Source organism: Hippichthys cyanospilos, chromosome 20 (assembly GCF_059441005.1).
Source record: "Hippichthys cyanospilos isolate Australia breed blue-spotted pipefish chromosome 20, RoL_Hcya_1.0, whole genome shotgun sequence".
In the NCBI taxonomy this organism is placed as follows: Eukaryota; Metazoa; Chordata; class Actinopteri; order Syngnathiformes; family Syngnathidae; genus Hippichthys; species Hippichthys cyanospilos.
The window spans coordinates 13,275,332-13,300,000 of record NC_142388.1 but is presented as its reverse complement, the minus strand read 5'-3'; the positions used below and the strand labels follow the sequence as shown (position 1 = coordinate 13,300,000).

At 39.0% G+C, this 24,669-nt stretch overlaps 1 protein-coding gene across 5 annotated transcripts in view; it reads left to right on the top strand.

Annotated features, from left to right (window-relative positions):
- The window catches only part of cnih3 (cornichon family AMPA receptor auxiliary protein 3), a 95,118-nt gene that overhangs the window by 59,346 nt on the left and 11,103 nt on the right, over positions 1-24,669 (top strand). For all 5 annotated transcript variants that reach the window (XM_088403795.1, XM_088403794.1, XM_088403793.1 and 2 more), the window contains exon 4: positions 19,211-19,323. In XM_088403795.1, the coding sequence (XP_088259921.1) occupies positions 19,211-19,323 (113 nt within the window). The remainder of the gene's footprint in view (positions 1-19,210; positions 19,324-24,669) is intronic.

Here is a 24,669-nt window from a genome sequence, read left to right as displayed (position 1 = left end):
GACAATGGTAAATGCAGTACCTTCAGCACTTCCTGCTGGCCGTGATGAAAAACGGGCTAAATCTTACACACTATCCCTTTAAATTAGTCAACTGAGAATATACACTCTTACGGTTGATAGTATAGCAGGCAATAAAGATACATGGACCAGTGGATCTTCCCAGGGAACCTTTTCTATTGTGCTGGGTATTGTGTCTTAAAGAGTATTGTGATATATTGTGATACAGCAACGGCGAATTGTAATACGTATCGTGATATATTCGGCAATGTTTGTAAAAAGAATCTATGGCATATATATTAGCAATTACTGAAAAAAAAAAACGAAGAAAATTCTTAGTACTTTTTTTCACACACATCAAGCCACACATCAATGACATCAACGATTGAACACACATTAAACTTTTTTTTTTTTTTTTTCGCATGGCCTTCACTGTATTAATATGTCCACTGTGGTTTAGAATACTCTTTCACATGGTACTGATGTGGCAGGAATACAGCCAGCATAGGATACTAGTGACTGTGCACTTTACACCAATTCAATGGATCGGAGAACACTAGAAGGGATTCCGTAGGGGAAACTTCCTCTGGTTGTGTTGTCTGTTTTTCTTTTTCATATGTGCCCATATGCTGGATTTAGCCCTCTTATTGCATAGCACTTCATACTCTTTTTTTTTTTTCATCCATTTTTGCTCCTCAACTGTAAACAGATCTCTGTCACTCGTGTTGGGTTAAAAAAAAAAAAGACCAAAAAACAACACAAAATCTGTTGTTATAATTTATCAAATACAGTGAAAACTTTGATTGTGGCTCCAGCCCTCTTGTGCGGGTGTTTGTTTGCATGTTCCGCCTATGCCTGCAGTGTTTCTCCGCGCACTCAGGTTTCTTCCCACATTCCCAAAACATGCATGGTAGGTATTGTATTATCTAAAATTGCCCCTAGGTGTGAGTGTGACTTGTTTGAATTCATGCAACCTGTGATTGGCTGGCACTCAGTTCAGCTGCCCTATAACGGCTGGGATAGGCAACAGCATGCCAATGACCCAAGTGAGGATGACCGGCTACAGAAAATGGATGAATAAACTTGTTCATATGTTTAAGACAAGCACTTTACTGTTACTAAAACGGTTACCCTTGTGGCATACTATTCCAGAGGAAACGTGTTTTAAGGGAAAACCTCAAGATACATATAGTTACGGACTTAAACATGCATTTTTTTTCTTTAGATTTCCCCTGCTGAACGATGATCCGGCATACAGTACATTCCTCGTCTCACATCTCCACCCGAGTGTATGAAGGCGTTTAGAATGTAGCAAGGCCCAAAGCAGCTGTCCTGACAACTCATGCGCAAAGGGAATTTCATCAACTCAATAGCAAAAAGAAGACTTCAGTTTCATGCCTATCATGACTGCCCTCGGGTTGGAAAGGCATCAACATAGTGCTGTTGAATACCACAGTTAGGCTAATCTTTTAGATAAAAGTCCTTGTCAGTGAAAACTGAGTAAGCAACAGAGATTTTTAGAAACAGTTTATGCAGCTTATGATATTTAGGCAAACGTGTTTATTGATTATTTTTTTACTATGTACTCAAGCTCTGTAAAGTTAAGGAGAGCAGTAGTATTGCAATTTGCTTGGTCATCACACATATACTGTATGTAAGTAGGGACCCTCTTTTACCCTTCAAGCTGAGGCGTACATATAGTGCATACAATAAGTCTAATATCTTATTTACCACAATATCCAACTCGCTTCAATGACGCCAAGCTCTCCTTGTCTAATTGGATAAAAAAAGCTAGTTAAGGAAAGTCTGACATGCAGCCAATTAGAAAGGTCTTATTTGGTTGAGTAAGTTTTCATATTGGACAATTTACCTGTGTGAGTACGTTTTGAGTTATTGTTTCCAAAATAGTTACAGGATTGCAATTCAACTATTTTGGAGTAAAAGTAAGAGTAAAACTTAATGCCACACCTTTCTGACAGGTTTTGGTCTTCTGTTACCTCCTACCATACATTCTTAATTTGAAGATAAATTACTGGTTCATCAGACTCTAACTGAAACTGTTTTCCAACTGTGGTAAATAAGATTGATACTTCATCGAAAGGATCCCCCTTCAACTGTTGAATAACGCATTCCACCATTCTTCAATCTGTTAACTGAAGTAGGTCAGCAGTTCATTAAATGGGCCAATGGCCACCAGGCCATTAAACATAAGTGGTCATCCCCCGTTGGGTTGCAGCACAAATTGGACCGCAGAGAGAGTAGCTCTCTGGTGATGATCCTTAAGGTTGAGTAGGCAGCCTGATCCAACACTTTGTGGTGGAACACTGATTGGCACATCCAGAGCTGTGATTAAAACATCTAAAGAAGAAGAATAGTGAAATAGTGAAGAATGGTGATTGGAGCTAACTTTACAACGCAAATGGGACTGTATTTGGTCACCGTCTTTTGGCCTTGATCAAACAGGCTTCTGCAGGTGGATTGGACAGCAGCAAAAAAAAAGAGGACCGTAAACCACATAGATGCATTCATTATGGTGAGGTTAAATATTGAAAAAGGAGTCCTACATCCTCCAACTGGAAGATTGCCTTCCTGAAATCTATCATACAAGCTACTGCTATGTGACTTGCACAAAATTGTATATGATCTAATGACAATTCTGTGAAAATACAATTTTGATGAATGAATATGTTTACCAGTACAACCAGGTCAGGAAAAGAAAGAAAGTACCGTTTTTTCGACACTATAAGGCGCACCGGATTATAAGGCGCACCCTCAATTAATGACATATTTTAAAACTATTTCCATATATAAGGCGCACAAGATTATAAGGCGCACCCTCAGTTAATGACATATTTTAAAACGTTTTCAATCACAATATAGTAATACTCAAAGTAATAACAATCTAACTCAAATAATAACTCTAAACTCTCAATAGCATAATAACTCAATGTCAATATGACCAACCTCGTTCAACTGTAAACACACAAAAGAAACAGGTAAAGCTTACTTTATCAGTTCATTCCCCATCTACGAATCCCAGTCTCAATATTGATCCAGATATAAAGCGCACCTGATTATAAGGCGCACCATCAGTTTTTTTTTTTTAAATTAAGGCTTTTAGGTGCTCCTTATAGTGCAGAAAATAGGGTAATTTTATCAGAGGGAGCGGTTTCAAAACACAACTATGTTATGGCATGAAACAATGCCCTCAAATATGAAATTGTAGTTATTTTTAACCTATGAAATAAATTAAATGAAATCGGCAGAGGTGGGCAGTCCATCAGCACCAACGGACAGTCCGTTGGCAACGAACGCTCGTTTTGCCGACCGACCAACGAATGATGGGAATGTTAAAAAATATGATGCAAAAGGAATGTCTGAAGTGTGTGTTTGTTGTCATCACCGGGATGGACATTCCTTCAGATGTCCATTGTTCCGATGCCCTTCTTTTGCTTATAGAAATCCAAGCCAACTGTTTTGTCTTTTTTTTTCTGTCATGTTTCTGACAAGATCACTGACTGGCTTTTAGCCAGGAAATGCAAGATAGCAGTTTTTAAATTCCCTAATTAAAGGCATTGCTTAGTAAATTCAAGCTCAGCAATATGTTCCTTTTTACTTGTAATGTATGTGAAAAAAGAAATTTTGACATATGAAGGCGAATTTAAGTGGAACCGTCACCTGTAATACCGGTAGCTCAGGAATCATGTTAAGCAAAATCCAAACTCTACAATTTAGCAGACTTATTGCAGTTTAATGACAATTAGGAGGCTTAAATTAATTTGACTATTTGGCTTGCTAATAATACTACTGTGCATTTGAAGTGCTATGTAATGGTATAATGACAAATATTAGATTGACTTTATGTGTTAGTAGAAAAATGGAGTTTAAAAAAGTATTTTTGGGGGAGTGCTGACAATGAAAGTGAGTGGCGGGTGGAAGAGTCGACAACAAAAGTGAGCCACAGACCGGTGGACCGTCAATGATGGAACGTGGAAGGGGCACTGACAACTGTCAGAGCAGCAAAAAAAAAAAATGTAAGCTGCACACCTCTGGAAACCACTTTCCAACACAACAGACAACAGAATGATATGCAACTCTTTTTAAAGTTGTTGTGTATACCATTTACTGTTTTTAGTTATTTTTATATCACTGTCATGTTGATGTATTGATTTGTCCAACAATTATTATTATAAGTATTTGTAAAGTGCCAGTACTTTCAATGGAAAGATCAATTGAAAATTTGAAATACAATGAAGGAATGTGGAACTGAAGGTAAACATGAATTTCCATAACAGTCACCTCTGCCATTAAGCTCCTAGTTATAATGTGCCATTTGTCAATGGACATCTTTATGGGCAATTAAGTAGTACATAATAGACCCATGATGATGACATCATAGATACTGACTAAATCATAATGACACTATCACACTAATTCTCCTTGAGGTCTGACTGTGGACTAATGTGTCAGTTACACTAATATAGCATAGGAGTGTGGCCTTCCCAAGCTATTAATGGCAGAGAAACGAATATGCATGTTAATTTCAGCGCATTGAAGTGTGTGAGTATGTGAACAGGTTACACATACTAACAAATGGTGCAAAATTTCAAAGTCTGCAAAGGCCCAATTGTGCGACATTTGAAAAATTATCCTGACTGCTTAATAAGTGAGTTGGTGTTCGTTGAGGGAACAGTACCAAAACATTGCGCAGGTTTACCATTAGAAATATCTGGGGAGTGGTTGTCTGATTCAAGATTCGAGAGTTTTATTGTCATATGCATAGTAATACCACACAATGAAATTCTTATATTGTTCACCTCCCCAAGCAGACGACATACCATAATCGAGCAAATAATAAGGTAGGCAATTAAAAAAATACAAAAAACAAAGAAACAAAAAAAGTAATAGCGCAATATGGGCAGTATTAGGGAACCACTAATAAATGAATATACTTATATTCTGAGCATATTACAGAGTAGATTAAGTGAAAATACTGTATACATATGAGGAAAACATCATGTAGTGCAAAATATTATAGCTTTCTTGCATTGTGCAGGGTTGTAAGGTGCATTTGTGCCCGCGTAAAATTACTGGTCATGAGACAAATTAATGTGTGATGGATTTGTTAAGGATCTGGATGGGCTGTGGGTAGAAGCTCTTTGCCAGCCTGGCAGTCCAGGCCCTCAGGCTCCTATAGCATCTGCCTGATGGCAGCCGTTCAAACAGGTTGTGTTGTGGGTGAGAATTGTCCCTGATGAGGTTGTGTGTCCTCATCAGGGTGACTGGAAGGCTGCTTCACAGATGCGCTGTGAGGTCTTGATCACACGCTGCAGAGCCTTCTTGTCCAGTGCTGTACAGTTTTCGTACCACAATGTGATGGAGGTGGAGAGGACAAATAATTGTCTCTTTACTGTTGGAACAAGTTCAGATTTAGCTGTTGTTTCTCTGCAAGCAGCTGGTGAGAAGCCAAACATTGGCATGACCTAAAGAACAAAAAAAACAAGGTCCTCAAAATAAAAGGTGGAAAGGCACCGTATCTTTCCAACTATGAGGGGCATCGGCATAAGGCATGGTCTCAACTGTTTTGTGAAATGTCCATATTTAGGGCACATTGGAATATAAGGCTAAGTGGATAATGAGGTCCATCAATAATTTTTGACAAAAATAAAAAAAACTTAAAAAGAATGTAATGTGTGCCCTTGAGTCCAGAATATATGATATGGTATGGTTGATAATATCAATGTGATACGAAGTGACGCAATACGCATATTTCAATACGTCGTTCCGTTTCATACATCTACCGTATCAGTTCTGAAACCCCTTATTTTCGTAATATTTCTATTTTTTTAAACAGTCTGCTTTTGTGGCTTCTGTATCATGACTTTTGTCATATTATGAATCATGTTTTACATGTAAATCATTCCAAGCCCTTAAAAAACACCTTTCGAGTGAGGTCATGTTCCAAAGCAAAATTGGCGTCTATTCTAAATTTTCTTTTGTCGTTTTCAGTCATTGTCAATAAATATGCCATAGATTTTTTTTTTTTTGACAAAGATTGCCCAATATTTCGCACTATGTATCGCAATATGCAATTGCCATATCACAATATATTGCAATACACTTTTAAGACACAATACCCAGCACTAATGGTAATCATTATTTCAAAAATAAATGATTTCAATGTGGTTACGTTGTACCTGTGAGAGCAGTTGCCTGAAAATTCCAATTTGAAAGCCCTCTTGTTATTTTTGTCAGCTGTGAGTGTGCAAACGCCATGGCGGGTGGCCTCACTAATTGGAACTGGAGAGGATGAGGTGAAGATGTGGCAAACCCATGAGTAACTGAATGAAACGTGGGCAGGCGTTCTCATTTAGCAAGTTGCAGTAGGAAGCCTCTGAGGTTTCAGTGAGCACTAGGCTAATGAGAGGAAACACTTAGGGCCCGGTTTACTGAAATCCCAAACAGGGGGCGCTAAATTGCATGTTTGTGCTAAACCGAGGATTGGCAACAATCTGTTGGTTTTATTTTGTTTTTTTATTGTATACAAGCACATATGGAGTCTATAATTAACATATAAGAGTGGTCACTGACACAGCTCATTAGTGCCGCTGGCAAGAGCCATAAAGGGAATCATGGTGCGATGTCATCCATATTCAGTGGATGTACTGTACCTGCTCTGGAGCTGCACATCAGAGGAGTTGCTGCGGGTGAAATAGAGGGTGGTGGTGTCACTCATCATCTGCAAGAAAAATATAAACAGGAGGAGATGATGCTGTACATTGACCATCAGTAAAGGGGATTTTTATTGTTTTCTTTTTTTTCCTTTTTGATTTTCAGATTTGATCATTTGTGGTCTTGAGAGTATAAAAACAGACTAGAAGTACAGTGGGCCCCCGTGTTACGAACTTAATCCGTTCAGTGGCTACGCTCATAACTCGAATTCCTCGTATGACGGGCAATCCAAACCTATGTTAATTAGTGAATGCGTGCAACGCGTGCAAAAATCTTAGGTAAAAACATCACGACTTTATACACATATTAAAAATTAGTAACATAATCTACTGTACAGTTAAATAACATAAATATACAAAGGAAAAGTTACATTTACCTTTGGGGCGACGTGACTTGAGCTGTGTGGAGGCGGAGGTGAGCAGAGACCAACCCGCAGAATTTATTGATTTATTTTCTTAAACAAGAACTTTTCTCAAACTAGAACATATCACCGGCGATTTCCTTTTCTTTAATCCATAATAGAAGAAGCCTCTCCATTTTGTTGTTGACCGAGGTCCGTCCTCCGGCAAAGAAAGTCTTGCCCTTAGAAGATTGCTGTGCAGTTATGGCCATACTCACGAGCAAGGTTAACTATGCGTGCTCCTCCTTCGTATTTTTTTATTATCTCCTGCTTCATTTCTATTGTCATCATCCTCTTACTTCTTCCTTTACAGCCACTTGCAATTTTAGAAGCCATGTCTAACAGATAAAGTTTGCAAAGTCTTCACAACATTCCTTCCTTCCGTTTTTCACCCCTTTTCTCTCCTTCCCTCCATCTGGACCAGCTGTGCCATCAAGCTAGATGAAGGCGTTCGGCCAATAGCATATCAGCATTTCTGTGATTGACGTGACGCCGGCCAATAGCATATCCGCATCTCCGTGACTGAGACCGGGACTCTGACCTTAATCGACCAATAGCATATCGGCATCTCCGTGACTGACACCATTGTGACTGACAGTTACTGTGGCATTGTAAGAGCAATAGCATACCGGCATTACCGTAACATGCGAAAACAATTGATTTTGTTGATGCAGCAAAGCGAAAAAAAATAGTACGGACGCATTGACCGGCATGTTAGAGTGTCTTGGATTGTTCGTAAGACGAAAGGTTTGTGCGTAAGAGGGGGACAAAAAATGCCGCGGTCCACGTTCGTGAGATGAAAAGTTCGTAAATGAGGGAGTTCGTAAACCGGGGGCCCACTGTATTTAACACTCACTATAAGAGGTTTTTAGAGTGCTCTGCCTTTTTATGTCAAGTAAAATTGAATAATAACAAAATAATAACACAAAAACTCCAAAATCAAGTTTTGTTAGAACTTGAGCCAGACTGATTTTTTTTTCATTAATGGAGGGTATGACAAAACCTTAGTGAAAACGGAAAGTTTCTGATAATGTCTGCTCTCTGAATAAATTACATAAAAATGCATTAATGTTGAATGATTAATTTTTGCCAGGGAAAATAAGGTGAAAATACCCAGAAATTTGTCATAAATTACACCTCTTTGAAACCCAAAAAACTATGGATGGGATGAGAGCTTTTTTGACAATCTCGCCATATTAAAATGCCACCAAATTCTTGTAAAGTAAACCTTTCCATGCAATAAAATGTAGCAGGTGGACACTTCCCGGAAGCATGCCACAACAAGGGTGACAACTCTTTACTGCACTAACTTGTTCCACCCTCTCGGAGTCGCAACTCTTGGTGTAACCAATGCAATGTTATTCTCGAATCATGTTCAATTGCCAATTCATCACACTAAAAATGGCTAAATTACGCATACATTTTATTGTACTGTGCCTGTTGCCAGAATTTAGCAGAGCATCAAGCATAGATTAGCCACTGGCTTGGAGCGCTCAAGTGCCCCCAATGCAATCAGAGTACTTTTCATTTGCAGTTTAATAGACATAAATCAAAACTGCACACTTTGATTCTGATATCCTGACTTGGTTGGCATGGCTACTGATCACATTTGAAAATACCAGGTTGAGTCCTGTGTCACAATCCAATGGTTTTTACGGTTGAAGAATTAATGGTAAAATCTTTGCTTATCCAACAGTTTAGTAAACACAGCAAAATATAAAAAATAACAAAGCCAACTACTGCGGCTAACATCAGCTGAATTCATTGTTGACTAGCTCAGCTCCACCTGAAAAGTGGGTCTGTAAAGTGCCTTACCTGTTGTTTACATTTGCACGCTAGTTTCGTACCTTTCTTACAGTCTTCATAAAAATACCTCAATCCTGTAAGGATATACAGTAACCTTTGCCAAACTCTTTCAAAACCCTCTTGAACTATATGTACACTAGATGCCCACATACTCCCAGATGTATGTGATGCTTAGGATCCTACTCTGAACCATCACCCTATCAGCTATCAAGAGATGTAACCAACTTGCAGCTTCTCAGCACTACCCTAGAAAATTCATCCTACAGCATCAGCTGGCAGCTTCATACAGTAGTCTCATATCTTTTTCAGATCGCTGCACTCTCACCGCTTTCAAATTATACTAATTGTTTCCGCCAATATGTTCATGCTCAACCTCCATAAAAGATATGTACTTTTGACCCAACAGATTACAGATGTAAATTACACCTTTGTTCCAACACTTCATTGCAACATTACTCCTACCCCTCCCAATTCCCCCGCTCATTCCCACATTGCATTTGAACTGGTCTTAAAGGACCAGCCTCAGTCTGTGTTGTCTCTGTTTAATCTGCCCACACCAGCCCATCTCCTTCCCCACATGTAAGTCTGCGTACAGCTCAAGGGCATAGCCTGAGAGTCATGTAGATTTCTTGCCAAAATGTTGTTATATAGTGCCAGATGTTGAAAAGCAGCGGTTTAGTTCTGTGCAAAATTGTTGTTAGATTGCTTCAGAAAGGTTAGAACTGAGCATGCGAGTGTTGCAGTGCATCCTGCGGTGCTGTGAGTTGACGGTCCACACATACGTCCATATATACCTCAGACCTCTTATCCTCACAAGGGTCACCGGCATGGAGTAGCCTATTCCAGCTGTCTTCAGACAGTAGGTGGGGTACGGTCTGAGCTGACTGCCAGTCAATTGCACGGCCCACAAAGACAAACATTCACTCTCATAAACACACCTGAAGGCTATTCCAATTTAGCAAATGGAGCAAATAATCTCCAAAGACCTCCATTTCAAACAGCTTGGATGGGTCCAAAGATGACTACCCGTGGAAGAGTAACGTTGCGTGATGTTTGAGCAGGAAGGAGAGGACGCCCAGGAGTTAAAAGGGAGGAGCTATTTGGCGTGTCAGATAGTCATGATGATTTTTAGGGCTTTTCGACAAATTGCTATTCAGTTGTGTCAAAAAAATAAAGTATTGAAACTTCAAATAATTTTATTGTTGCAACATTAGTTTCAACATTTGCGTCAACGAGCACACACGCGTCCATTGCCTCGCACTTGTCTCCTTTCCGCCCCACCCCTTCCCCTCATGACCGCAACAGTATGTTATATGATGAAGAAATGCAGCTAAAAGTACCATAGTTTTGTAATTTTAATAACACACAGCATGTGTTATAATTGGACAGCCGTATGTAACCACTTACTGTAAGTCAGGGGTAAACTTATAATTGCATTTTGTAAAATTCACCCAAATTGAAATAAAAAAGTGGATTGACTCATAAATGAGGTCGACTTGTACTCTGAGAAATACGGTCAGCAACTCGACACGGAAAATTTCAGGATGCATAATTTCCTGGCGTCAGGAGGATTGTGGCTACGAATTCCTGTTATAGCGATACTGTCTATCATGGCACACATCCCAGGGGTAAAATTATATTTCATATTACCACATGAACGAAGCCTCGCCAATGTACCGACGAACAGCTTCGTGGTGGATCAGATGGATGTTACGACGGCCTCCAGGCAGTGTAACACTGCAACGAGGGACACAGAGCTACAGTCCCAGATGGACACAGTCCCAGATGGGCACCTCAACACACTCACTCACTCACATTTAAAATATCACTTAGGAATTAAATGGATTTGCTTCATTACACTTTCGCATTCATAATCATATTTCCTGTAGCCAACGTGTGCTTAACATGTTTGCCTAGCAATGATTACTTATACTTTTAATGATTTCAAAACTATAGCAGTAGAAAAGGGTGTCAAGGACAGGCATGGACTTGGCAGTATTTTGTTGATTGTGGACTGCTATAGCTGTATTTTGATAGTGTCACTACTTTTATTGAATGACGGGCCAAACAAAGCTGTTCACACAGATACAAAACACACACTCATGCATGAATCTTTAATGGCCGGAGCCAAGGACACAAAAAAAAACTCATTTGGATTCTGTTTGTTGTTTGATCATCTGTATACAGCTAAAATAACTACAACATAACATATACTGTTGCATAAGGTACACAGGCGGGGCAGTTTACAGATAGCAAAAACTAGACATACAAGGCAAGCTTTGACTATAATATAATTGGAAGCACCCTAAATGATCAGGCCTCTCCACACTTGAGCATTCCTGTTCATGATAGTTCTGACCTTTGCTTTACCGCATGATTTTTTTTTTTTTTTTTGCTGTTCTTGCTGCAGTGGCTTTCTTTGCTTAGCAATTCCAGCTGCCCCCCCTTCCCCTAAAGAAAAAAGAAAAACAGTGATCTGAATGTGATATTACCCTCATACAAAAATTGGTTGTCTTTCCACTCCACTAAAGGTCTCATCTGTTATGTAGATGAATGCAATCTATCATGCATCAGTTATAATCATCAGCAGTGGTCAGTAAGGAAATACAGTTTTGTTTTTTGTTTTTGTCAAGCGACACACATTCGCTATTCCCTAGTCCAGGTTTCCTCCTTCCCATCACCTTCCTTCATGAATCATCTTCTTTTTGGACTCCTGAAGATCAATCTTCAATGTTAAATGGTTAGTTTCATTTCCTTCTATGTTAATTATTCCAAAAATGATCACTACTAAATGGATGAATAAAATAAAGCAATAAGTTGCAACTCACAAATAGCGGATCTCGACATATTGACAGCGACACAAATTTAAAAAACAAAAAAGGAAGTTTGGGTGTGCAGAAGTCCACAGTGCAGAAAAAAATGCAAAATATGTTTATTTATTAGTGGACAGACAAACTCGAGCTAACCTCATATCATGTACAGTATGCAGGATTCCACATGTTCCCCCAATATTCATGGAGAGGCTGCTTTATTTACTGTTTAGCGGAGGGCCCAATTCATACACAACATGAGCCAATGGGCTTTAAGTTTTTAAAAGTGCTTCATTTAAAAGAATTTATAAACATAGAGATTATTTGCCATTGTGATTTTCCAAAGTGAGGCCAAGCAATAGCAGACCAGCATCTCCGTGAGGAGACGTCGACCAATAGCAGACCAGCATTGCAGTGAGGCGTTGCGCGGATACAATGACGGCAACAGAAAAATGCAATTACCACAAAACGCCTGCAGATGGAAACAAAACAACACAAATAAAGCCAAGCCCCGAGGGTCAGGACAGTTGTTTTTGTCACAAAGTGAAGAAAATACTGTAAAGAGGGGATGAAAATTACTCAGTATTCCACATCGCAATATGAAAAAAACGTAGCAATAGCCGAGCAATAGCAGATCAGCATCTCCGTGAGGAGACGTCGACCAATAGCAGACCAGCATTGTAGTGAGGCGTTGCGCAGATACAATGACGGCAACAGAAAAATGCAATTACCACAAAACGCCTGCAGATGGAAACAAAACAACACAAATACAGCCAAGCCCCGAGGGTCAGGACAGTTGTTTTTGTCACAAAGTGAAGAAAATACTGTAATGGGGATGAAAATTACTCAGTATTCCACATCGCAATATGAAAAAAACGTAAGCCAGGGACGCCCTAACACGGGTTCCACTGTCTTTCATTTTGTGTGATATTAAAGAATGTGGCAACTTGGCACCCAAATCTCCATTTGAAATAATTTATTTTAGGCAAAGCTGGTTGGTGATGAAAATGAAGACCTCTTAGACTCAGGCATCCTGGTTGAAAAAAGATGTATAGTTTCATACAGCTGATGTTAATGCAGGCTCACTCATGAGGTCAAGATGGCGAGAGCCCACATGGCTCTTTGTTCGTGCTTTTTAAACCCCTCTATGTCCTCTGCTATTCAATTACCATTTTCAGGGTAAATGCTCATTGGTCAAGAGGTCAGAGGGGTCCAGCAACCCCCAGCCCCCAAGTCAGGCCCAAAAGGAATTTAGTTTTGTTTTATTTCGTTTTGCATTATTTTATGTGCTAGTAATTTTTCGTGATATGAAGGGGCAAAATGTACAGAAGTGACCGTATCTCGAAATTGCACTGTACTGTATTTGATAAATTACTATAGGTTCCTCCCTGATTTTTGTCAGGGTTTTTTTTTTTTTTTTTTTTCCCACCAATGTTAGTTATGGCACATCTTTTTCATTTCTGATTGAAGAGCTTTGTCACCAGTATCATGTGCTGGAACTTGTGGCAAAGTGCTACCTGTGTATTCCTGCCACACGATTGCCAACTGAAAGTGTATTCCCAACTGCTGGGGACATAGTAACACAGTCAAGAGCATGTTTGAAATGAAAAAGTGATACTTGCTTTGTGGAAAAATAATGTTTGTGTGCTCAGATATGTCAATGCTATGTGGCTTCTGAAAAAGCATAAATAGAATGTGTCTATTTTAATGATTTCCTTATGTTTTTTTTCAGTCATTTTAATCTATAGGCCATATATATATATATATATATATATATATATATATATATATAATTTTTTTTTTTTTTTTTTTTTTTTTTACCCAATATATTGCAATACGCATAGCAATATGCCTTTGCTGAATCGCAATACACTTTTAAGACCCAATACCCAGACCTAATAAATAGCTTTCTCTTCTACAGTTTTTTATTGGTAGTAGTACTCTTTTTATGATACTGGACCCGGACAAATATTTTACAAGTGAGGAGGGTCAGGAAGCTGTATTTTTTATTTTATTTATTTTATTGCACCCTGACTAAGCTTTTGGTTTTGTTGTATACTATACATCACAGAAAGTAATGTACAGTACTGCAGTCGTAAAATTATGACTTCAAAACTTTTTTTTCTCGTCTCAAAACTTCGGCCAGCCATCATGTGTTGGTTGTTCAAACAAGAGAGGGGAAATGTGAAACATTGTGTGCTTGTTTTTTAATGAGCTTTTTGTTCATATGGGAAGTGGACAAGTGTTTTCACACTCATCCATGCATACTTTAGTATGGGGGTGGCAGGGAATAATGGATACATTTAAGTTTCGTCTTAACAGCATTTTCTGTCGTCTCCTGCTGATGGGTCGCTTTTATGTGGAAATGTGTCCATGTGATTTTTATAAAGGTGTGCAGCCATTTGAATAATGCATACCAAACTAAACCACTTAATGGAAGCGGATATCTGAAAAGTTGAACTGTATTGTTTGAAATGTCAATAAATATGCTTTACCTACAGAATATACGTTTCCGTTTTTGCTAGTATAATGGAATTTACTCTCAAATACATTCAAACATATCTGCAAATGGTTGAACGTAGCTCAAAATACACAAACATATTTGCAAAGAAATACAAGCACACCTGGAAATATGTCTCAATGGGATTGATAGTCAAATGTTTAAAGTTCCAAGTTACCACCACAAGGCAGTATTTGTGGAATCATTCCGACAGAGGCCAATGAAAAAAAAAAAGTAAAACTGGGCACTTATGAAAGTACAATACTAATTTTAGGTCACATTTGTCCAAGCATTTTCTCTTTGCTATTGAAACACCGATCTTTATGCTAAATAAATAAATAAAATCAACTAATTGGAGTGACAGGTAAACAGCTCTCACTTCTGGGTCTGGGGAGAAAGTGACCCCATATTTCAAGCCACAGCCTTCATGGACAAGTGGCATTTGGATGACTGAATGATTTTTGTCATTGCATTTGACATTTTCGAAGTCTTCAGTACTGACACAAATGTTAAATGCCAGGTCAATGATAAAGCGTGAAACCTTAAATATCTTTTTTTTTTCTTTACCTCATGTATGTATTCTTAAATGGATTCCAAAGTTGTCACTTTTTTTTTTTTTGCATTTATTCCTGTTTTTTTACAACCAGAAATAACTTTTTAGAGGGCCATTCCTTTTCACTGAAAAGCCTTATTTATCTTTTTTTCCAGGAATGGTATAAAACTGCATTTTCAATTTTATTCATTTGTAAACTAATCACCTTCAAAATTCCCCTGAGAAATGTGCGATGTGTTGGGATGTGCGCTAAGGAATGGACAAAATTTGTTCTTTCAAAATCATTTCTTATATCTTGGTCCTATCGCACACCGTGACAATTTCTTATTAAATTTATTAAGTTTTTTTGCAGCGATCTATCTAACCAGTAGTTAAAACGGTTTGTTTGCTCTTACTGTGTAGCTGCCGCGTCCCAATGCTGCCCTCAATGGTGGCAGACCACACAACATGCATCCATCCAGCATAGTTTCACCACGGGTGAATTATTTACTACTGATGCTAATTGTCCGGATGTGTGCTACCAAACACACATTTCGGACACTTCAGCATTTCTGCAGTAAAGCGGTGTAGCTAATAAATGAAACGTTGCTGTTTACTTGGCCCATTTCAGTACAAAATCTCTCCTCCTCAGCTAGGGAACCAAATCGAAACTCAAAGACGTGGATAAGGCCGGTGTGAAGTTTCTCTTTCACAGGCGGTGCGGGGAGTTGCAAATTGCTCCTGTTTCACTCCTGTCATCATAAACCAACTTCATTTGCACAAGTGGGAACCGAGTGAGAGCGCAGAATAAGCAAGGAATGCTTAGAAATGCATCAGTGAAGCAAAATAATTTGTCGGTAGTGTTTAGGGTAAGAAATCAACAACAGAACAAGCTCAAAAAAGTTGTCTTTTAATGTTTTGGCCCCTTTAAGAAAAGTCATGTCAAGTCGTATGAATTTTATTTTATGGAACCATGACTGTACATGGACTGGAGCACAATGACTTTGCAGTTAAGGTTAGTGTGGGGACAATCAATGCATATGCATGCATTGGTATGTATTTGGTTTAGATGGTAAAATGTGCAGATTGCAGAATGCGTTTACACATTTATACAAAAATCTTAGCTGAATGTAATTTTGTTTGCGCTTAGGGACTTCCTAAACATTACTCAAAGCGTTATTTGAGGCAATGGTGTAAAAACAGCAAAGCTTTTTTTTAATTCTTTTGGGAAGTGAAGATTCTTGTTGGAATGTGCAGCGAAACTGCAGACAAAAGTACAGTGGGCCCCCGGGTTACGAACTTAATCCGTTCAGCGGCTACGCTCGTAACTCGAACTGCTCGTATGACAGGCAATCCAAACCTATGTTAATTAGTGAATGCGTGCAACGCGTGCAAAAACCTTAGGTAAAAACAGCACGACTTTATACACATATTATAAATGAGTAACATAATCTACTGTACAGTTAAATTAAATAACATATACAAAGGAAAAATGACATTTACCTTTGGAGCGCCGTGACTTGAGCTGGGTGGAGGCGGAGGGGAGCAGAGACCAACCCGCAAAGGTAACACAGTTACGTTGATATGCTATTGCTCTTTACAATGTCACAGTCACTGTTTCAGTCACGGAGATGCTAAAACATATCACTGGCGATTACCTTCTTTTTAATCCATAATAGAAGAAGCCTCTCCATTTTGTTGTCGAGCGAGGTCCATCCCCCGGCAAGGAAAGTATTGCCCTTAGATTGGCGAGCGGTTCCGTCCATAGTCACGAGCAAGGTTAATTATGCGTGTGCCTCCCTCTTTTTTTTTATTATCTCCTGCTTCGTTTCTATTGTCATCATCCTCTTACTTCTTCCTTTACTGCTACTAGCAATTTTAGAAGCTATGTCTAACAGATAAAGTTTGCAAAGTCTTCACAAAGTCAAAGTCAAAGTCAAGTCAAGAATACACAACATTCCTTCCTTACGTTTTTCACTCATTTTCTCTCCTTCCTTCCATCCAGACCAGCTGTGCCATCAAGCTAGATAAAGGCGTTCGGCCAATAGCATATCGGCATTTCTGTGATTGACGTGACGCCGGCCAATAGCATATCCGCATCTCCGTGACTGAGACCGGGACTCTGACCTTAATCGACCAATAGCATATCGGCATCTCCGTGACTGACACCATTGTGACTGACAGTTACTGTGGCATTGTAAGAGCAATAGCATACCGGCATTACCGTAACATGCGAAAACAATTGATTTTGTGTTCTGTGATTGATGTGACGCCGGCCAATAGCATCTCCGTGAGTGAGACAGTGTGACCTTATTCAACCAATAGCATATTGGCATCTCCGTCACTGACTCCGTGACTGACACCGTGACTGAGACAGTGACTGTGACGTTGTAAGAGCAATAGCGTTCACGTACTGTCACAAGCGTCAACTGCTGACTTTGTTGACGCAGCTAAGCGAAAATATATTTTCATACACAATGGCCGGCATGTCAGATTGTTCGTAAGACGAAAGGTTTGCTCGTAAGTGGGGGACAAAAATCTACGTGGTCCATGCTCGTAAGTCGAAATGTTCGTAAAACAGGGTGTTTGTAAACCGGGAGCCGACTGTACCGCTAAAAATTGTTTGACGGGGTAACGAATCGACAGCAACAAAGTCGCAGAGTCAAAGAGTCACATGACTTTATACTACGCAGCATGACTATTTAAATGCACAAGACATTCGAAGCATTAATGGATTGCTTAAAATTCGATTTTCTATGCACATTCCTGTTTAACTACACTAGATATTGGCATGGTTTCGTAGTCGACACAATAATGATAAAACTAGCAATTATAACAGTAATTACTGAAAATGTGATCATCTTTTGTCATTTCTGTTTATAAACCAAAGTTCGTCTTCACTTGTTGTAGTATGGGACAGTTAAATTTTGCTGCTACATTCATGAAATGTGCCCCACAAATAGAGACCGATGTCATTTGACATGGAGTGAGTATAAATACACGTCACATTATAGAATTGGGCTTAGTATGTTGTATGGTTAATTGGTAATACAGTATTTACATATCTATAATATATATATTTATCTGTATACATCAATTTATCTATAAATATCCATATAGTCATCTATCTTTCTGATTTATCTACGTATCTTTGAATATCTAAATAATGATCTATCTTTCTGTCTTAATATGCAAAGCATTCAATCAATCTAGAAACGAAATGAATAGACAATCTCAAATCAGACAACTCCCTTACGCTCATTGAGAAACATTTCAAATTAATTGCCACAAAAAGTGCATGATCGCAGTGCACATTCGAGCCACCAAGTGACTTCAATTTAAACAAACCAATCCGATGATTCGAAGCATGTTCTTGTCACTAAAGAACATCCAACATCATATATCATGTGATGAAACCACACCTGGGTGCACTGATTCGACACAACTGCTTTCTGCGCTACATGGCCCATCACTAGTTTCTAGATGCCTTTGAAATGTAAATAACAGACCGGCAAACAAATGTAAAACTTTTACATACAGGCCTATTATACATATAAGTGCCAATATTCAACCCACTTTAGGGGGCCTTTAAAGCAAAAAGGTGGGGTTTTCTCAAATTTGCTGAAGCCAACCCAGGGGTCACCTATACTGAACCCAAGTTAAAGTACAACCCTTTTGGAGGTCTATGTGGTTGACCTGAATAACTATGATTCATATAAATACAAATATGCGTCATTGCCTATCATGTGGTTAACACAGCTGACATACAGTCTGGCTCAGACTCTCCTGTGTTGAATTAACATGTTTTCCCTGGGCATGTGTTGTTGTTGTTTTTTTTGTTTGTTTTTTTTTCTGGGTACTCCACTGCCCTCCCACATTGCTCATAGTTGTGAATGTGAGCGTGAGTCATTTTTTGTCTATATGTGTCTCTAATTGGTTGGTGACCATAATCTTAAGTGGAAGATTTTGATGCTCACCAACCTGAAGTTGCAGAGGTGAAGGTTCATAACACAAAGGAGCATTGTGATGGGCATAACATTTCTTATTCTGCATGCAAAATTAAATAAATTGAGCTGCTTTGATTTGATGAGAAAATGGCAAACGCCCTCATGTATGCACTTTTCATTCAAAATTCCCAAAGAAACAAAATTCTACCCATGTGCAGTTGTACTGCAGTGTGTTTAACTGCAAAAAACAGAGCCCACTGTATAAAATGATGAGAAACAAAAATAACACACAAAACTTGCTTTGTTTGGAGAAGGTTTTTTTTTTTTTTTTTAATTCACAATGTTCAACATCTATGTCTCAAACTGATGCATACTGTACAATGCTGTATCATATGTTGACAAACGCATTTTCTGCTTTGGAGTGGGAGCTATATGACTCATCCTCCTTTTACATGTGCATCTATCTCTGTCCATCTTATCTTTTAGTTGGTGCTACCAGAGTACTCCATCCATGTGCTCTTCTGTATCATGTTCCTGTGTGCCCAAGAATGGCTGACTGTGGGCCTGAACATCCCCCTGCTCTTCTACAACACATGGAGGTGAATACTGTGGTCATAAACTATTGCCCGTATGAATCTGTGTCATGTCACTACTGTTTTGTCTTCAAGTACAAGTTGACCTCGCTTATAAGTCGACCCCCCCCAACCCCATTACTTAATTTGGGTGACTTTTAAAATAACACGATTATAAGCCTAACCCTGACTTTAGTGGTTACATAGATCGTGGCTGTCCAATTATAACACATGGAGTGTGTTATTAAAATGACTAAATGATGGTACTTTTAATGCATTTCTTCATTGTGTATCAACTAACATACTGTTACAGTTATGGGGGAGGGGGTGGGGCGGAAATGAGACAAGTGCAAGGTAATGTACACGCATGTAGACGCAAATGCTGAAACTTATGTTGCAACAATAAAATGATTTAAAGTTTCAGTGCTTGATGTTTTTTGACACAGCTGAAATTTAGTTTGTCAAAAAGCTCTAAAATCATTATCACTATCTGACATGCCAAATAGCCCCTCCCATTTAACTCACTGACGTCCTCTCCTTCCTGCTTGTCATTTGTGCAAAAATCCTCGTTACTCTTCCACAAGATGTCATTTTGGGACCCATCCAGTTGGTTTGAAATGGAGGTCTTCGGAGATGATTTGCTGATCATCTTACTTGGGACGTTCTTTCCCTAAGTGATGACTGTTGTGAGATCAGAGCCTGGAAGGAACAAAATCCATGCTGGCTTGTTCAAGCACTCATCTAATGGCTGAAGGAGACAAGTCAATCCGTCTTTTGCCTTTCATAATGCAACAAAGTCCACCCAAAAAAAATAACGTAGCCTGGTTGTTGAAAGTGCATTTTGTGAGGTTCTGTGCAAACACTTTAAAACGGATTCATACAATATTGAATTAGAGGTATGTAAAATTATTTTAACCCTTGTAAATGTCTTATTTCCCATTCAAATTACTGTTATTCAAACTATACACAGACATGTGAAAAAGATTGGTCTGTTTTGACTTATGCGTTCATAAGACAACCTCCCTAATATGGGAACTGAAAATGGAAAAAAAAAAACTCGACGTAATCTGACGAATATGGTAGTTTCAAATAACTGACAAAATTTACAGTTGAACTCACTCACTTCTGGCCCAGCTAGAATAGATTTTAGAGTTATGTACCTTCCAAAGCCAAGTTGAGATGGATCTTTGGGATTTATAGTCAATGGCAGTTAATGTGTTAAAATGAAGTGCAGTTATTCATGGGCTGGCTTAGTCCGTAAACCTCGCAAATAATGGGGGGGGGGGGGGGGGGGGGGGGGTCAATAATACAGGAAAAAAAGTAAAGTAAAACACTCAAACATAATGCATTTTCACTATATTGACTTAACATGTGATGATTAAAATTAGCATTTACATGCGTGTTTGCGAATATGCTGTACATCATCAAGATTCAGTCACATGCCTTCATTCCCTCTCCTGTTTGTTATTATTTATGCCTCTGTGCGAGTGCAGGCATTCATACAAACATACAGATGAGAGGTGAACGTCTTTTAAAACCCATTTAAATGTTTGATTGCTTCAGTTTGGGTCACATATCAAACAGAACAGCTCTTTTACTTGATTGTTAATGAGGCATAGCAGTGTACATTAGTGCTAATAATGGCCAAATAGCGCCAATTCTAGCCATCTAACTGCAATGGAGCTGTTTCATTGCCTTTTTCGCTTTTCGGGCCTGTTTTTTTTTCACTTTTGAGTGCCAAAGTAGCAAAATTACACCAAGCTACCTTTACACAGTATGCCTTTAACCTCTAACCATTATCAAGCTACAACCTTTTCAAATAGTGACATTAACATAACTGCACACAATGGTATACATTATTATTACAATCGAGCGGCATGGTGGGAGAATGGCTAGCATGTCCACCTCACAAGCAAGGGTTGTGGGTTTGATTCCTGCTTCGCCCTTCCTGTGTGGAATGTGCATGTTGTCCCTCTGGGTCACATGGGTTTTCCCTGAGTACTCCTGTTTTCTCTCTCATTCCCTAAAAGGTGTATATTGGACACTCCATATTTCCCTTAAGTGTGTTTGTGAGTGTAAATGGTTGTTGGTCTCTACAGTATGTGCCATGTGATTGGCTGGTAACCAGTTCAGGGTTTACCTGGCCTGTGGTTAAAGATGGCTGGGATAGGCACCAGCAAGCCCACGACCCTAGTGTGTAAAAAGGAAGCGCTTTTTGCCCTCACCCTCTCTCTGATTTCAAAACGAGTTGGAAGTGCAACAAATACACCCAAAATGTATTTTATCACAGTCATCCCAGCCCTCTGGCAGGAACTGTAACTGCAACGTGGCCCTCAATAAGAACGAGTTTGACACCCCTGTCTTAGAGGGTGATTTTTTTTTTTTTTATTATTTACTTGATTTTAGTTTTTTTATTTGCAATTATCAAGCCTCGAAGCCTTGTTTATCTATAAATTGTTTAAAAAAAAGTGTAATGGACATGTTTCACCAAACATGATGAATAATTGTGATTAATAATCAATTATAATTAATAATCAATTTTGACAAATAATCGTGATTATTATTTTGGACATCGCTATTGTGCACTGAGTCCACTCGTTATCCATATTTGCTCGCTCTCTCACTCGCTTGGTGTACATAGGCTTGCAAAGTATCATCTCTGAGACACCGTAGTGTGTGTGATAACTCAAATAGCTCTTTTTTGGAGCTTATATACAGACTGAGTGATATTTTTATATATATTACCCCATAATTCCACACAGTTATGTAAAGTATGACAATAAAGTGTTCATTGAGACTTACTAGTGATTTTAGACATAAATATAAAGGAATGGGTAACCACATAACACAATTACTGAATCTAAAGCAAAATGTGCCAGTTTGAAGGGTTACCTTTTAAGGACGAATACTGTACACAGCATATGTCTCTCTCACATGCATAGAAACTAATCTTGCTATATCCATATTTGAAATATATATTACATTTCCGGGAACCCCCTCAAGGCATCAAGTGGAAACTGGGTCACCATTAATTCTTCCTCTGTCATCATGACTGTTGTTCCCATCAGTCTTATGTCGACGCAGAGTGCCAGCAACCTGATGGGTCTGAGCTCAGCTGGTTGTTGTTGTAAAGGCGAAGAGAGTCAGGGAGAGAAAACACGTCCTGCTGTTTCATTAATTGGAGACAGTGCCAGATGCCTTCTGGCTACAGATGCTGCTCCCTATGCAGCTGAGAGATGAGAAGACAAGAAAACAGGGGTGGGAGAGTGAGGCAGAGGAGAAGGAGGAGCAGCTGCAGGCTTGGACGTTGAGGCAGGAGAAAAAGCATGTGAGTGATAGCTAATCTCGACAAGGTGATTCTGTGGAGAGTGGCATTGATGGAGAGCCAAATACACACATCTCCTCATTGGGAGTGTACCGCACTGGCATGTGAGTGCAGCTGGATCTTCTTGTGATATTCGCATGCCTCGTGGGTTGACAGCGAATGCCAGCGATGAAATTTAATCATTATGAGGATTAGCAGCCCATCAAAGCAGATACCGGCATGTGAGCTGACACCAATTTGATTTTAGCTTCTGAAATGTAATACTATGATATCACACTGACTTTTTGTCTTCTTTGGTTAGCTGCTTTATTAACGCTGCATTTACACGACATGGTTTGTCCCAGTCCTCGTTTGTTTTATTTTGACCCAATTGGGCATGCTATATTGAAACAACAGCAAAAAAAAAAAAAAAAAAAAAAACAATCTGCCAGAATTTAGCAAAGTAGTATCAAGAAATAATTTGAACATATAAATTTGGGATTTTATATGCTATAGGAAGCTCCCTTTATGAGGTTTTATATCACCACCTGTGTTGATCATCACAGGATTTTCACCTTGAAAATGGTGGCATGTTTTCTTGATTATTTTAATAAATAAATGAATAATAGTGCAGTATGTTTATTTTGTTGAGCTCAGTGTTTTGTTGAGCACAGTGGCTGACTGTTTAGCACGTCTGTCCCATGGTTCAAAGGTCCCGGGTTCGTTCCTTTGTGGAGTTCGTTCCTATGTGGAGTTTGCATGTTCTCCCACTGCCCGCGTGGGTTTTCATAAGGTAATCCAGTTTCCCAAATTCCCGAAAACATGCATGTTAGGCATATTGGCCACTCCAAATTGCCCTTATGTGTGTTTTTGAGTGTTTTTTTTTTGTTTGTTTGTTTTTTTTAAATCTCTGTGAGCCCTGTGATTCACTGGCAAACAGTTTAGGGTTTCCCAAGCCTATTGCCCAAAGACAGCTGGGATACGCACCAGCTCGCCAGTGACCCTAGTGAGTAGAAGTGCCTAAAGAAAATGCATATTCATCTGCTCTGTTATACACAGGACAGTGTTACCTCAATATAAGGCAGTTCACCTTGCACATTTTCCCTATTTCATGAATTCTTTGTGAAATTTTTCTTCTACAAATGTCTGAACTTTGAGAATGTTTGAAGAGAACATGTTCATTCAGCCATCCGTTTTCTTTAGCCCGTTGTCCTCACCAGGGTTGCTGGTGTGCTGGTGCTTATTCCATCTGTCTTGGGGCATTAGGCGAGGGACATCCTGAACTGGTTGCCAGCCAGCAGGGCACCCAGAGACAAATAACAATTCACACTCACAAACACCCCTAGCGACAATTAGGTAAAGTGTCCAATATATTTTACACGTGTGCTTTAGGATTCAAGAGTTTTCAAGATTCAAGCGTTTTATTGTCATATGGATAGTAATACCAAACAATGAAATTCTTATTTTGTTCACTTCCCCCAGTAGACTTCATTCCATAATCGAGCAAGTAATAAAGTAGGCAATAAAACAAGAACAAAACAATAGAGCAATACGGGCAGTAATAATGAACCACTAATAAATGAATAGACTTACATTCTGAGCATATTACAGAGTAGATTGAGTGGAAGTGGGGATGGAAACTCAATTACCCGAAGAAAACCCGCAGGGGCATGGGCAGAACATGCAAACTCCACCCAATAAATAGAAGAGAACCCAGGTTAGTCCAACTTTTAGGCAGACGCGCTAACCAGTCTACATTGTAATGCTTATCTGATGAAAACCTATTTAGTGTAAGATGAGGGGCTTTACAGTCATAAAACATAATATAGAGGAAAATTTTGAGAAAATATGAATGCCTGCATAATGAAAAATGTAGTGTAAAATTAGGGGGTTTACATACCTAAAACAAAAGAAAGCAAAAGAATATAATGCATTAAAAAAATAATAATGAATGCATATAGCATAATAAAAACATGAACAAAGTTTCAGCCCTCATACACCTCCCGTTTATTCCAACATTTCAGGGTCAGCAGATTGTTGTTGCATATTGTTGCAACAATAAAATGATT